The 15,551-nt window shown below is 48.2% G+C and overlaps 1 protein-coding gene across 1 annotated transcript in view; it reads right to left on the reverse strand.

The window, feature by feature from the left end:
- The window catches only part of LOC148005470 (uncharacterized), a 40,214-nt gene that overhangs the window by 17,537 nt on the left and 7,126 nt on the right, over nt 1–15,551 (reverse strand). Inside the window, exons 3-4 of the mRNA XM_087554968.1 lie at nt 12,501–12,591; nt 5,882–6,015 (exon numbers count right to left, since the gene is read on the reverse strand). Of these exons, the coding sequence (XP_087411094.1) occupies nt 5,882–5,939 (58 nt within the window). The 5' untranslated portion in view covers nt 5,940–6,015; nt 12,501–12,591. The remainder of the gene's footprint in view (nt 1–5,881; nt 6,016–12,500; nt 12,592–15,551) is intronic.

A 15,551-nucleotide genomic window follows, 5' to 3' on the forward strand; every position in this document is an offset into this window, starting at 1 on the left:
CACTAGGGCTGTGGATCACTTCTGTTATCCCCCCGTCAGTCTGGAAAGCCTCAGGCTCTCAGGGTGCTGGATGGAATTCTCAGAAGGTGAATTCTATCCCCAGCAGAGGGAAATAATTAGCTTGAGATTAAATGTGTTTCCAACCCACCTCTTATGTGATACAAACCAGACCCAGAAGGATGAAACCATTCCCAGGTAACTCGACTGCACCCCTGAACGGAGCTCGAGAATATTTACAGGAATGCAGAGATACGGGGCACACACTCGGGGTGAAATTTCCAAGGTCTGGCAACCAGTTAAAAAGTTTACCAGACGGTTCAAAGAGGTTTAGGAATGCCACCCACAATGAGGAGGCTCGTTAATTACAGCTGACCTGGGACTCCTCCGACTTTCCAATAAGCAGCAGAAGACGTGGAAAAGAAGGTGATTGCAATTATATCGCCGAGTTTCAAAAGATACGGGGCCATGCAGGAGATTAGGAGAAGAAGGAAACAAACTGAACTTCCAAGGGCCACTGAGGTGAACAGCACATTGCAGGAGGCCATCGGCAGATTGGGCGTGGGCAGGGGAAGAGGACATGGAGGAGCAGGGACCTACTAAAATGAATCACTTGTGTGTGTGTGTGTGTGTGTGTGTGTGTGTGTGTGTGTGTGTGTGTGACCCAAAGTAGCACCAGAGAAGTTGTTGGGTGAGACCCTGCATCTCAATATGGAGGTGACCCGGGAGCCTGAAGCACAAGGGAGAGCAGGATTAGAAGAGGTATTAAGAAATAATAACTGGTATATGGTCACATTCACCCACTACCAGAAGGACTCACTGAACCCCAAGTGAAGACCAAGGGAGCCAAAAATGACACCTAGACACCCCACAAATTTGTCTAAACTAGTAATCATGGCAAGGAGGGAAAAGTCTTAAAGGCAGCCAGTGGGGAAAGGCAGGGATTTAGAGAACAAAGTCAAGGATTAATGCAGATTTCTGGCTAGAAACAACGCACAAACAAGAGGATGGCAGCAGCATCTTTGAAGTGTCCTCAAGGAAAGAGCTGTCACCCTCAAATTCCACCCTCTCTGAAAATAACTCCCAAGAACAAAGGTGCAATAAAACCTTTTACAGACATCCTGGAACTGAAAGGGTGTACCCACAGCTCAGGAAATGTCAAGTAAACCCGTCAAATTGGGACATCAAACATCATGCTATGTCGGTAAATATTCAAGACTGGGGTTTTTTATTGTTGTTTTTGAAAAAAAATTCTTTAAATTCCTTTTTTTAAAAAAAAAATCATATGCTGTGTGTGGTAGAATATGGCTATAACCTCAATCCAACACACTGTCACGTAGACTTAAGTTCCAGTCGTGGTGTACATAGAAAGTTCTAGGACTACACAGTGAGATTCTGTCTCAAAGAATTATTTTAAATATATGTGTGTGTGTGTGTGTGTGTGTGTGTGTGTGTGTGTGTGTGTGCAGGCACATGCACATGAGTACTGGTGCTTGTAGAGGCCAGACATGTGGGGTCCCCTTAGAGTTGGAGCTGTGGGCAGTTGTGAACTGCCCGATGTGAGTCCTGAGAGTCATAATCATGAACTTATTAATCACTGGTCCATCTCTCCAGTCCAAGTTTTTAGATGTCCTTAGAAGTTTAAAATACTGCAGATGTAGTATAGAGTTTACAACACACAAAAATTAACATTTGTGACCATAGTAGAGGGACCCGGTGTCTTGGGTTGAGGTCTTTGTGCTCTGTGTGAAGTGCTTCACCACGTGTGCTACAGTTCTTAAAGCCACAGCAAAGCAACCAAGTGAAGAAGTAGGGTTAACAAACCTACGAGGGAGATACAAAGTACCTTGTCCGATACAAAGTAACAACTAGCCTGGAAGGCCGAAGACAAAGGAGAAAGGAGAGCTGGGAGAGAAAAGGAAACCAAGTAGAAGGTAGGCTTAAATCTAACTAAAACCTCTCCCACCCCCACCCCCCCATTAACAGACAATCGAGGCCCAAAGCTGCCTGCAAGGACGTGGAAACACAAAGGATGAGAAGAGACTGAAGCTGCTAACCCTGACCAAAAGAAAGCTGAGGACTGTGGGTGTGGCTTCGCAGTGGCATGCTTGTCAAACAAGAAGCGGGGTGCTAGGCTGCATCTCCCGGCCCAGCAAATAAAGGCCGAATTAATGCCAGACCAGTGGGCTTCAGAGAGAAGCCCAACACTAAAGGGTTCATTTTGTAATGATAACGGGGTCATTAATCCATTGGGCACAATGACCCCGCACAGTTTCCAGATACACAAAGAACTACACAGGGAAAGAGTGGACTCTGCCACACTAGGTGGGCATTTTTATATCTTGTATTCCCATTACTTGATGGGACAAGTAGGCGGAATGCCAGCAAGGGTATGTGGGGCTTGGACTGGCCAAGCCACCAACTGGACCTAGCTGACATTTTTGGAACAAACCACCTGGACACAAGACATTTCTTTTAAATGCATACAAAACATTTATAAAGATAGACCATAGTCTGGGTGGCAAAGCAAGTGTTGTGTTTAAATTTCCAAATAACCCTAAACCCAAAGAATAGGAAGGATAAAGGGGGAAGGCAAACTGGATTTTTTTTCTTTTTTTTCTTTTTTTTTTTTTAAAGAGTGTATGTCTATATAGACCTGCCTAGCTTTGAAGTTGTGGCAATCCTCCTGCCTCCTTCCTAGTGCTAGCATTGCAGGCATGTAACACCATGCCAGCCAGAAAGTGTCCTGTACTATAAATAAATCATATAAATAGCGTATCATACAAAATATCGGAATTTGAGAACTCTGTCCACCTCTGGAGCAAGAGTCAAATGTTTAGTTTAGGTCCCTGTCTCTCACCTCCAAACTGATAAGCCAGGAAAAGGACAAAATATTTAACTCAAAGTCAGCAGAAAAGAGGAAATAACCAAGATCAAAACAGAAAGGCACAAATCATAAAACAAACGTGACAGAGAAAAATCAATGAAACCAAAAGCTGATAGTGTAAAAGATCAATAAGATGTCAGGTTGGGCCAGGCGGCTAGGCCTGTGATCCTAGCTGTTCCGGAGGCTGAGGCCGTGGGATCGAAAGTTCAAGGCCTGCCTGGACTACACAGTAAATTCAAGGCAACTTAGTGAGACTTTGTCTCAAAATAAAATGTACAAATAGAGCTGAGTATAGCTTTGTTGCAGACTGTAAGCCCTTAAACCAGAGGTTCAATATTCTGTCCCCATACCATGAGAAATACGTCCACTAATTGAATGGATAAGTCTCAGGAAGGGAGCGTGGTGGGGAGGAGGAAGGAGAGGAGGAGGAGGAAAGGGAGGAAAAGAGGGAGGAGGAGGAGGAAGAGGAAGGGTACGGTTTACTGATATTGGCCATGAGAAGGGAAGCTCATTATCTCTGGATGTTAGAAGCACAGTAGGGATAATTACAAACTCTGTGCCCACTATATTCTTGTCTAAAGTCTCATGAAAATCTAACATAACGAAGCTACGGAGACCCCACAAATGGGTTTAGCAAAACCGAGAGATGCAAGATCAATGCAAAAATGCCGTTTGTATTTCTACGTATTTGCTACAAACAACCAGAATGTAAAGAAAGAGGTTGAAGTAAAAGTGCCACCTACAGTAATATGAAAACCACGAAACACCCAGGGAAACATTGGTCAAAGGTTAACACAGTGAAGCTATAAAGTCTCATGGAGAGAAGGCAAGGGTGAGAGCAGAGAGGGGCCTAGAGAGATGGCTCTGCAGTTGGGAGCAGTTGCTGCTCTTCCAGAAGACCTAGGTTTGGTTCCTACCAGCACACCGTGCTTCGTAAATGCTGATGAGTCCAGTTCCAGTGAACTGGAACTGGAACTGGATTTGGTGCCTTCTGATGCTTTCTGACCTCTGCAAGCATGAAACACGCATGTGCTTCACTCACTCAGAGAGGAAAAAATGATCATACATGTACAATAAAATATATCTAGTTTTTAAAAAAAGAGTGGGGGAATAAATAGGGACTGGAGAGATGGCTCAGCAGTTAAGAAAGAACACTGACCTCTCTTCCAGAGGACCCAGGTTCGATTCCCAGAACACACAGACACACACAGACACACAAAGACACATTCACACACACAGACACACAAAGACACACACACAGACACACACATAGACACACACAGACACACACAGACACACACAGACACACACAGAAACACACAGAGACACACACAGACACACATGCACAAACACACAGACACACATGGACACACTCACTCACAGACACACAGACAGATACATGCACACACTCACATACACATATGCACACACTCACACACACATATGCACACACTCACACACACACAAACACACACACAATCACATACACAATCACACACACTGACACGATCACACACATACATATAATCACACACACACAGACACACACACAGACACACACACAGACACACACAGACACACACACAGATACACACACAATCACACACACACAGGCACACAATCACATACACAATCACACAATCACACAGAGACACACACAGACACACATGCACAAACACACAGACACACATGCACAAACACACAGACACACATGCACAAACACACACACATGCACACACACAGACACACAGACACACACATGCACACACTCACATACACATACGCACACGAATAGATACATACAATCACACACACAGACACACACACACAAAGACACACACACATAGACACGCAGACACACAAACAGACATACACATAATCACATACACACAGACACACACACAGATACACACATTATGACACACACGGACACAGATACACACACACTGACACACACACAGACACAGACAAACACACATAGACACACAGAAATACACACACAGACATACACACACAAACACACAGATACTCAAACACACACAGACAGAAACACAGACACATACAAACATACACAGACACACAGACACACAAACACACACAGACAGACACACAGACACATAGACACATACAAACACACACAGACACACAGACACATAGACACATACAGACACGCACAGGCACACAGGCACATAGACACATTCAGACACACAGACACAGACAGACAGACACACACAGACACAATCACACACACAGACACACACACAGATATACACACAGATATACACACATTGACACACACACAGGTACAGATACACACACATTGACACACACACAGGCACAGATACACACACATTGACACCACACACAGACACAGACAAACATACACAGACACACAGACAATCACACACAGAGATATACACACATTGACACATATACAGACACAGATACACACACATTGACACAGACACAGACACACACAGACACACAGAGATACACACACAGACACATACAAACACACACAAATACACACAGACACAAACACACACAGACAGACACACACTCAAACACATACACATAGACACACACTTGAGAGTAAAAGGAGCAGCATGGCTTGGCGAATTTCATGTTAAAGCATCTTTGTTGGCAGAGTGTGAAGACAGAGACCTGTGACCCCAGCACTCAGGAGGAAAAGTAGGGAGAGTGGTGAGTTAGAGGCCAGCCTGAACTACACAACAAGACCCTCCTTCAAAGCAAAAGCAAAAAAGAACATTTTCCCTAAATTACAAGTCAGCATAATTTAAATTACTATTCAGGGAGGATTTCTTTTCTTTTCCTTTCCTTTCTTTTCTTTTCTTTTTTTGAAGTATAGAAACCAGTAGACTCATTCTAAGTGTTTCTAAAATGTATATGGAAATATAAAACACGGGAAAGAATCAAAGCCACTCTGAAAACAAAGAATCAAACCAGCAGGTGCTACTGCCTGGCTTCAAGACTCACGGTTCACTATCCAGGATGGACATGAGCCGGCCTCCCAAGTGTGGATGTGAAATGCCATGGCCAGAAGATGATGACTCTTCAAAACATGTTCTAGGCTTCCGCTTGTGTCCTGGGGTATGTGGTATCTTCTCGTCCTGCCGTGCAGAGGGAAAAGAACACAGCTGCATATGGGTTCTGCTGAGGATGGAGGGGTAAGGGCCTGGTATCGTCTCTCCCGTGAGGGCGGCGGGGTAAGCAAGCGGGTTAATAGTATACACCTTCCACTCACTTCCCTTGTAAATTTAAATGTGCTTGGATCACTCTGGATCATCACTGGGTCTTATTCCGGTGCCAGCTGCCTTTCTATCTGGGCCAGCTTTGTTTCAGACACTCAAGGAAAACTCTGTAACCTAGCTAGCTAGGGCTTGGGATAAATGGCTTCCAGGTTCTCCTTGTTAGATAAAACCTGCGTGTTCTTAGGAGTTCACGGAGCATCCATTTTGCCAGCATTTCATTAATGGACTTCCTGGAGCCAGGGGGATGGGGGCGGGGTTGCATCTGGGAAGAGAAGAAAGAAGAGGCTGAGAAGGAAGAACATGACATCGCCCCCCATCCCCCTGCTTGGCCCAATCCCTAACATGTGGTCTCGAAGGGAGAATTGTAGAGAGTCAGCCCCTGAGCCAGAGGTCTCTTTGTTCAGCGCAGTGGTTTGGTTTTTCTCTTAGCACCTGCACTTTGATTTCCTGCTGGACTGAAAGGAAATATGCATGAGTGCCCCCTAGGAATTTGTGAGGCGCAGCCCTTGCTTTGGGGAACCTCCTCACAGCAGTTTCAGACCCCGAAGGGGCCCCCCTCTATACTTCAAGAAAGGGTAGTGTCCAGGTGGCCAAGGGAAGAAGAAGTTGTGTGTGAATTTGTTTTCAGAAGGAGATAAAACTGCAGGAGAGCCCCTCTTAGCTTCAACTTTCAATCCAGGCTCTCTGAGCTACTGAGGGACCCTTTCAGGTAGCTGGTCCCCAATACAAAAGGTGACTCTGATAGCCATGTCTTTGGTTTCCCCACCAGACCACAAACAGACAAACAAAGACCCAACCCATTGAGAGAGATGAGAACTCTCAGATCCAGATGATCCAGACCCTCCTGGGGTGATAACGCACCCCACAAGAGAGGTCTTTCCTCCACAAGAGTCCCCTCCCCTCCTCCACCCCAGCACACACAGGAGAGCAGAGTGGGGAGGTAGCAGGCAAAGGCCTTCGATTGTCTTTTTGTTTATTTTTGTGGTCCCCTTACCTGTCCCCCACCGCTAAACAAAGGACAAGAATTATTCCTATAATTGTTTTAAAGGTTATACTTTTGTGACAGTTTCCAGATTGGGCTATTGGGAGAATTAAACAAGACAGGCTCCAGCGAACATGAGGGAGGCATTTCAGATCTTTCTGACTGGGTAAGAAAAACATCCCTTCTGCCACCAGGTTTCTCTGCCTCAGTTGTCCGTCCACAGGGAGTTGCTTGGCTCTCTCAGCTTGTCACACATCAAATGCTAGCTGTTAGCATTCAACATGTCTCAGGATTTCAGCAGTCCTCCCGAGGAGACCCTGCTTATATCCTCATGGGCATCTTGAACCTAAACACTGTCACTGTAGAGGATTAGCTCTAGCGTAGGCTTCTTAATTAGAACATTCTTCTTGGGGTCTGCCATGCTCCTGCTCCAGACTCTCAGGGCTGTTTGCCTTTCCAGCCCTGAGTTCAGTGTCTGTCTTTCCTCAGAAGCCCCCTGCCCCACGACCCTTCCCGGTTTCATCTGCAGAATCTGTGTTGAGGGGAATCTGACCCCCTCTCACTCTAAGAACTTTGCTTTCTTATCAGCACAGAGGCTCAGGGTTAGTCACACTTCCTGTTAGTCGGTCTGAAAACTGGCAACAAAGAAGGTCAAGGTGCCCTGACTGTCCTGGTTTAGGCATCTCCGGTATTGGAGACTAAAAACTACCTCTAGGAATCTGAGGTCAAGATCCAATGACAGAAGGCTAGGTTGGGTGTGCTCAGTGGTAGAGCTCCTACTGAACACACAAGCAAAATTCTTGGTTTAAATCCTAATAAACATCGGGGGTGGGGGGGATAAAAACCCCAAGCCATTCACTGGGATAAATGATGTTAGAACCCAGAAATAGTTACACCAATGAACAGCCATCATCCAGACTTAAGGTCTCCCAAGAGACCAGCATTGAATGTTACCCCTCTCCACCCCACCAGTGCAGAACTTGCCCAGCTGGGAGGATTGTGTGAGAGGGAAGCTTCCCTGAAGCCCAAGGCAAGGGTAGTGCTGGGTGAGAAGGGAAGTGCAGGCTGAATAGGGAGGCAGGCGTTGGCCAGCAAACTCTCTAGGAGGGAGGAGCTGCTGCTTCTCACCCGGCCATTCCTTTGAAAAGATAAAGGCGCGCCCTCTCTAAACGGAACACCAGACAATCAAAATTCTAGCTTCCGCCTACTGCTGTTGCTTGCTTGGGTGTGTCTGAGGAAGGTGAGGTTGAGAGACAGGTGGGGGTGTAGAAACCTTTAGCATGTGATTCCTGCGGGTCTGTTTGCCCAGAAGCCCAAGGATTGGAAAAAATCAGGTTTGGAGGTCATACTTGGGGTCTATCGGGGCCACTTTAAGATCACCCGGGGCTCCAAGATTGTTTATTCACCTTGGAGCGAACAGGGGGAGGTTTGCTGAACATGTGTGTGTGTGTGGGGTGGGGGGGTTGGTTGCCTGGTGGCAGTGAGAATGAGATGCATTGAAACCCACGTCAGTGATTTCAAACTGTCAGGATGACTTTGGGAGATGAGTCAACCCGGCAGTATTGAGGATCCCTGGGGGCCTTCACTGAGGCACACAGCGGACCCACGCTGAGGAGATCTTGTGAGGTGTGTCACGCCTCTACCGTGCCATGCTCTGTAGTTGTGCTGTGGTGGTTCTCTCCACCTTTGCCACAGTGCACTAGGCCTGTGCTGTAATGGACCATGGAGCTGTGCCAAGGTGCACTTGAACTCATGCCCCGATGTATCCTGTCCTGTGCTTACCCTCTAGGCTTTACTCGTGGGGGGTAGGTAGTACACCATCCCTCTACACTGGAAAGTGCAGTGAGGTGATAGGCCTTCACCACAGCATACCACTGATCTACGCCTCAAGGCGTAGTATGCCATGACATAGGAATGGCGCTCTGTAGAGCAGATACAGGCTGCACAAGTCACCACACCACAGACATAGAGCACCATGGCACAGGCACATGCATCGTGGCACAAGTTCAAGTTTACTATGGCACGTATACATGGTCCATTACGGCCTGGCCCCCGGGACGTCGCGAGGCTAAGCGGTGGTACACAATGTTCTCGGCCTGGTGCTTCGCGGCTCAGAGTGGTAGTGAATCACGTCACATCCGCAAAGCTCCACCTCACAGGCTGAAGGCTTCGTGAAACAGGCACGGGGCACTGACGGTGTGGGTTTTACCGTGACACAGATTCAAGAAGCGCGCTATAACGCGGATGTAGCGAATCTTCACTAAGAAACAGTACGCGCCATGGGACAATGTTCTTACGTGGATCACTGTGGTCTAGGGTAGGCGCCTCGCAACACAAATACAAGGTATACTACAGTGTAGGCCAGGCGTCTCACAGCACAAATACATGGTCTATTATGGTATAGGCCAAGCGGCTTGTGGCCCAAGTACACGGTATATTATGGTACAGGCCCAGTGTTTCATAGCACACAGATAAGTGGGCGTACTGTGGTAGAAGCCAGATGCCTCACGGCAAAATACAATCATACTGTGGTATGGGACAAACACCTTGTGCCACAACACTTGGTATCCTACGGTATAGGCCTGATATCCTGTGGCGAGGGTACGTGGATGTTCTGCGGTATAGGCGCTTCGTGGCGCAAACACATCGTGTACTATGTATGGTACAAGCTGGGTGCCTGTGGCACAGATACGTGAGATACTACAGTGTAGGCCTGGTGTGGCACAGACACACGGACGTACCGCAATACAGGTCAGACGCCTCAGCACCGTTACATGATATACTACGGTACAGGCCAAGCGCTATGTGGCACAGCTACGTGGTACACTACGGTAGGAGCCAAGCGCCTTCCTGGTACAGCTACGTGGTATACTACGGTAGAAGCCAAGCGCCTCACGGCAAAAAATGTGTGGATTATACGACGTAAACCACTGCCTTGAGGCACACATTCAAGATGTACTACAGTACAGACCTCGTGTTTCGTGGCACAGATAGGTGGGTTTATCTCGGTTTAAGCCGAGTGCCTCGTGGCACAGATAGATGGTATACTGTACAGGACGGTTTACACGTACCGTGGATCTCCTTGTCTGTGTCATAATGGATCTTGTATCTGTACCGCGGTCCTTTGTGCCAGGGTAGTGTTACGCTGTGCACACTTGCTACGAGTCGACAGGCCTACTATGTAGCACCCTGTGCACTTGTGTCATGGGACATCCTATACTGTGCACAATGCCTCTGGTGCCCGCCGCGACTCGCTGTACATACGTCCTGTGCGTTGTGTGGAGAATGCGTGTGGAGAATGTTTGTACCATGGTGCCCTATGCAGCCATATTATATCTAGTACATAGTATATTTGTGCTGTGATACATCGTGCTGGTGTTATGAGAATTGTGAGTCTATACGAAGGTGTGTTATACATCTCTAGCGCCGCGTGCTGTGGACCCAGGCTGCGGTTTACCGTGAACTAATGAGGTTCGCTGTACACTACGACACCGGGGGACTGTGCACAGTTGCTGTGGTTTGTCTTGGGCCAGTCCCAGGGCTTACTGTGCACAAGGACTGTGGTTTTTCTATGGACTAGTGCTGTGGGTGTACTCCAGACAAACGCCACGGTTCACAATGCCGCGGAACACCGCGAACGCCTGCCGCGGTTCGCGGTAGGCGAGTGCCGCGCATCGCGTGGACTCGTGTCATGGTGCGCCGTGAATTAGTGTCGCGGTGTGTCGTGAACTACTGCTGCGATTCTCTAGCAGTTTGACTGCAGTTTTCACATTACCATCGTAGCAGCTATGTTAGGCTGTTTCCTTCTTTTTCTTAATTCCCGGGGCAAGGGAAGGGCTGGGTAATTTTTTTTAACGGGGAGTGCCTTGAACCCTGGGAACGGCTAGAGCATTTTCACAGAATGAGGACAGGCTCACGTGATTAAGAGGTTATTCTCTCTCCTGTGATATGACCACACAGACTGTAGAATTGAGCTTTGAAACTCCTGATGGAACCTGGCACTTGCAGAGCCCCCCCAGGACCTCCAATAGCGTGGAGATCGGGTTAGCTGGGAAGGAAAGAGGACTTTCACATCTTAAATTCCTTAGAGTATGGCTGCTGGTGGGCTGATTTCCTTCAGCCACAGTTCCCCGGCAGCCCTTGGTTTAGGCATCGTGATCCTGTGTGCACATACAACAGCAGTCTCTGAGTTCTTGCCTCCCTGCCGTAGCCTTGCGAGACTGTGGACTGTGCTGAAATCTCTAATCCTAGAGTGGTCTGTGGAGGTCTTAAGTCTACAAAATGGTTTCTTTGAACAGTGACTTCCCCCACTGTATCTCAGGGTATCCCTCACCAGGGCCAAGGGTAAGAATAATATCAATGCCTCCTCCCTAGGTTGCCCTTAGTAAATCCTCATCTTCAAATACCTCCTAGAAGCCTGCGGGAGACACCCTGTTTCTTTAAGAAAAGGAAGACCCATAAGCTCCGGGGATCCTAGAGGAGTCTCATCCCCTCTCATTGTCTTGCAAATAGACCAGAGCCCAGTGGTTAACAAAGCTGCCCCCCAAAACAGACCCAGTGGATTCTGGGTAAGAGATACCCTGCCAATTCGTCTCCGCTTAGTTCCGTGATTCTAGGAATTGAGTTTGGCGTTTGAAATCTGCAACTTCATTTCAAGATATTAGTTATGCCTAAGACAAAGAGCAAACCTAATGAATGCCTCAGAGCTGAGGTTTCCAAGCCGCCCGCAGGGAAGTGTGGATATCCGTGGTTTACCAGTTCCTTGTGGGATGGTGTCTGCAGTCTGACAGTTTTTTCATGTTACACAGAGATGCTTTTGTTGACCACAGCTCTTGGCACCCTGGCTCACCCTTGTCTAGAACCACTTTTCTGACCACGGCTCACCGAGTTTTTCAGTTCTTTGGGTCTCAGAGAATCTCAGGCCTGTGCATTGCTCCCCAGGTGACAAAACACTGGTATACTGAATACTCTTGAATTCATGTTTAAAACCTGCGGTTGGATTGTTTCAGACGCTCACTCTAATGCAAGTGGCCTGTTCCTGAGCCCTTGGATGCCTGGTTCTCCTGAGAGCTGGCCTGCAACCCCAGCTCCTATTAAGGGTAGTTTTGTGGCCCTGGCCCACACAGGTTTGGCACTGGGCAAACCTGAGAGCAGAAAACCCATGTCCTAACATGGCATTGGGGCACAATCCAGAACACAAAAAGCAACAGTTCCCATTTAATGCTCTGAGACCTCCGATAGCAGGCTGGGTTAGGTTGACCATTCTGATTTCCCCCTGAAGCAGGGTAGAAAAGTACACTGGGTTTGGAGAAACCCCTAAGCTGTAGGAATGAGAGAGCCCTACCCCAACACCTGAACCTACTTGTTTTGCAGATGTCTCTCACTTGGCCAAGGGTTCAATTCCTTACAGCTGCCATAGTTGACTTCCTTTGGTCTTCTTTAAAGCTTGGAACCTAAGATAGTAGGTTTTGGGGTTACAGGGAAGTTTGATGACTATAGTTTCATCCCCAAGACCACTAACCCTCCACCCCCCTCCTCGCCCCCATTCCTAGTAGCTTGCAAGTGATGGCAATGTTCTTGTACTCAAGGCTCCAATGCAAACCTGTTGAGGACAGTGAGTCTGTGTGAAGTGACTTTTTTTTTCTTTTGCTAAGATGGGGTTTGCTAGTCACCCACATGCCATTTACTGCAGACCGTCAACTGCCTATGGTTGCCAATTACCCGTGGTCGGCTCGAGGTTGTCAAGTACCTGAGGTCTGCCAGTTGTCCGCGGTTTGCCACAACCTAATTCCGTGGTGTTGTAACTAGCCACAGTGGAGAGTGTGTCACCCTGACTTTCCAGTCCTTTGGTCCCAGGGCAGCTTTGTGCGACAGCTCCCTGTGATTCACCACAATTCGTCCTGGTTTGTGATTACACGGGTCTTTGTTCTCAGACAATAGGTTATCTCCTATCATCCAGTAACTTTGTATTCCTCTTTATTTAGAGAAAGCTTAACTGTTACCAGCCAGGAGCCTTTACCTCCCCGCATCCAGAGGGCTGAGGCCTTCACACCCCTCCCCCCACAAAAACCTCCCTTTCATGAGAAATGGCATCTCTTGTTGACCAGTTAACCCTCCCCCAAGGTTCTTGGTTCCTAGTGAATGGGCTGATCCTAAGCCCAGGAAATCCCTGCTGGCGGCCAGTGGTGGGGGATGGTGCAGCCTTTGGTGGGGGGATGGGGCAGTCAGAACAAGGAAGCCTCAGCCTCCCTTCCTGTTTAAGCAGACCTGATGTCCTGGCTGTGCAAACAGAGGGAGGTGGGATACTAGGGTTCTCAGTACTACTAGATACTGTCCTGCAAACAAGCTAGCTTTATCTCTCTGCACATACATGCAGGCTTGCATGTACACACACACACACACACACACACACACACACACACACACACACACACCACTGGATTCACAGTTGCTTCCAAGTCCCATGTCATCTTAAGCCTCTACCGACCTAGCCCTAGCCCAGGAGAAACCCTTACAGCTTTGGTAGCCACATCATATTGAGACCATAGCCTGGCTTTTTGAGGGTCCCAGGGAGGTGAGAATAATCTCAGTTTCCTCTTGCAGATACATCTGTTGAGATTAATCGGTTCCAAGACTTGACACTAGCCTACAGCTCTGGGTAACCATATAGTCAGCTGGGCCTTTTCCCTGAGATTCTCCAAGCGAGGCCACTAACTTTAGAAGGAAATGGGAGCTAGAAGGCCAGCACTGAGGCTTGAGTCTCTGGAAGAGGTTGAATCCCACAGTGTGACACCCTGCATTACCTCTTGGCAAAGATCAAAAGTTAAAGATCAAAAAGCAGTGGTTAAGAAGCCAATGGATTCTAACCACTCGGCAGCCATTTTCCTCATTTCAAGAGCCTCTGTCCTCTTTGTCACCAACTAGACCATAGTGAGTCCCAAGAAAGTAGCATCAAGTAAGGGCAGCAGGAAATTTGCCAAGCTCTCACCTCCCAAAAGGGGCACCGCTGTCACAAGAATGCCCTAGCAAGACTGACAGTTAGTCCCAGAGCAGAGGGCCTTCTCTGCCTCAGCTAGTCTAGCTGTGCAAACAGAGGGAGCTAGTCTTACTCCTCTAGCCCTTCCTGCTCTTCCGGTCCACACGGGACCCCCAGGACTCTCTCTTACTGGTGAGAGGACACACATTGAGACACGACTCTGTTGTTACCAAAGCACACACTCAACTGTGCAATCAAATTAGAGGAAACATGTGAAAGGAAATATGGTGGGTTTTTTTTTGTTTTTTTGTTTTTGTTTTGTTTTGTTTTTTTTTTTTTTTTTTGGTTCTTTTTTTCGGAGCTGGGGACAGAACCCAGGGCCTTGCACTTCCTAGGCAAGCGCTCTACCACTGAGCTAAATCCCCAACCCCAGGAAATATGTTTTAAGTAAGCTCACACACAGCTACCTTTAGTGCACGAAGCTCATGGACTTAGGTTGGACCTAGCTAGTTTTAGGCAGAAGCCTCAAGTAGGCTAAGGCCGAGGTACCCGACGTTCACCCGTTAGCTACAATCCCTGAGATGTCTGTGGGTACCTTCCTTTCCTGCCAAGGAACAGTGTGAGAGGACAATCTGGTCTCAGCAGCCAGTCCTCTGTCACCTTGGTCTCTCTGCCTCCCCCATCGTCTTCCTCTTCTTCTCACCAGCCCCACTCTTCTGTTGCTTCATTTTATGAGGTGGGAGAGAAGAGTTGTATAAGGCCCCTTGTCACTTCCTGACTTTCCCAGTGGGGATCCTACGTGAGGATCATCTACTCACAACTCTCTGAAGGGCAGCTCTGGCTCCAGCTGTGGAAACAGCCACAAGTGGGCCTGGGTCTGTGCCTGCTGGGTGGGGTGTGTGTGTGAGGCCCTGTGGGAACCCTAGAGCAGGGGCCAGGTTATACACTGTAGCCTTTCAGGGACATCCCTAGCCAGGAAGGCAGAGGGTTTTGCTTGGATCTCTGGGCTGGCCACGTGGCCATACGTTCAACAGTCCACGCTGCCTGTTCCTGGAGACGGAGAGTAAGTTAGGGCTGCAAACAGGATCTGAGTGGCCCCCTGCTCTGGAGAGGCCCCTCCATGTAAACAGAACAAGTTTCTGGGAAACATACAGAAGGCCAGACTGTCGGGAAAGGACGTGGCCCACATTCCTGATGTTCCCACCCAGGCAAGAGCGCCAGTGCTTCATGGGCATCCCAGCCCCCAACTCAGCTCTCCCTGTCAGCTAAATGACAATTTCCCACTTGTTGACTTGTCCTTCCAGAGAAGGGGGTGTAGGGGGAGCACTCACCCACCCCCAGAGGCTGGGCTGCACCAGCTGTCTACTTGAGATCTAGGCAGAGGTACCTAGAGGGAAGTCCACGCACAGTAGGGACGAAGTAGGCTCTCCTGCTGGC

Source organism: Rattus norvegicus, chromosome 6, assembly GCF_021556685.1.
Source record: "Rattus norvegicus strain SHRSP/BbbUtx chromosome 6, alternate assembly SHRSP_T2T, whole genome shotgun sequence".
NCBI classification, from domain to species: Eukaryota; Metazoa; Chordata; class Mammalia; order Rodentia; family Muridae; genus Rattus; species Rattus norvegicus.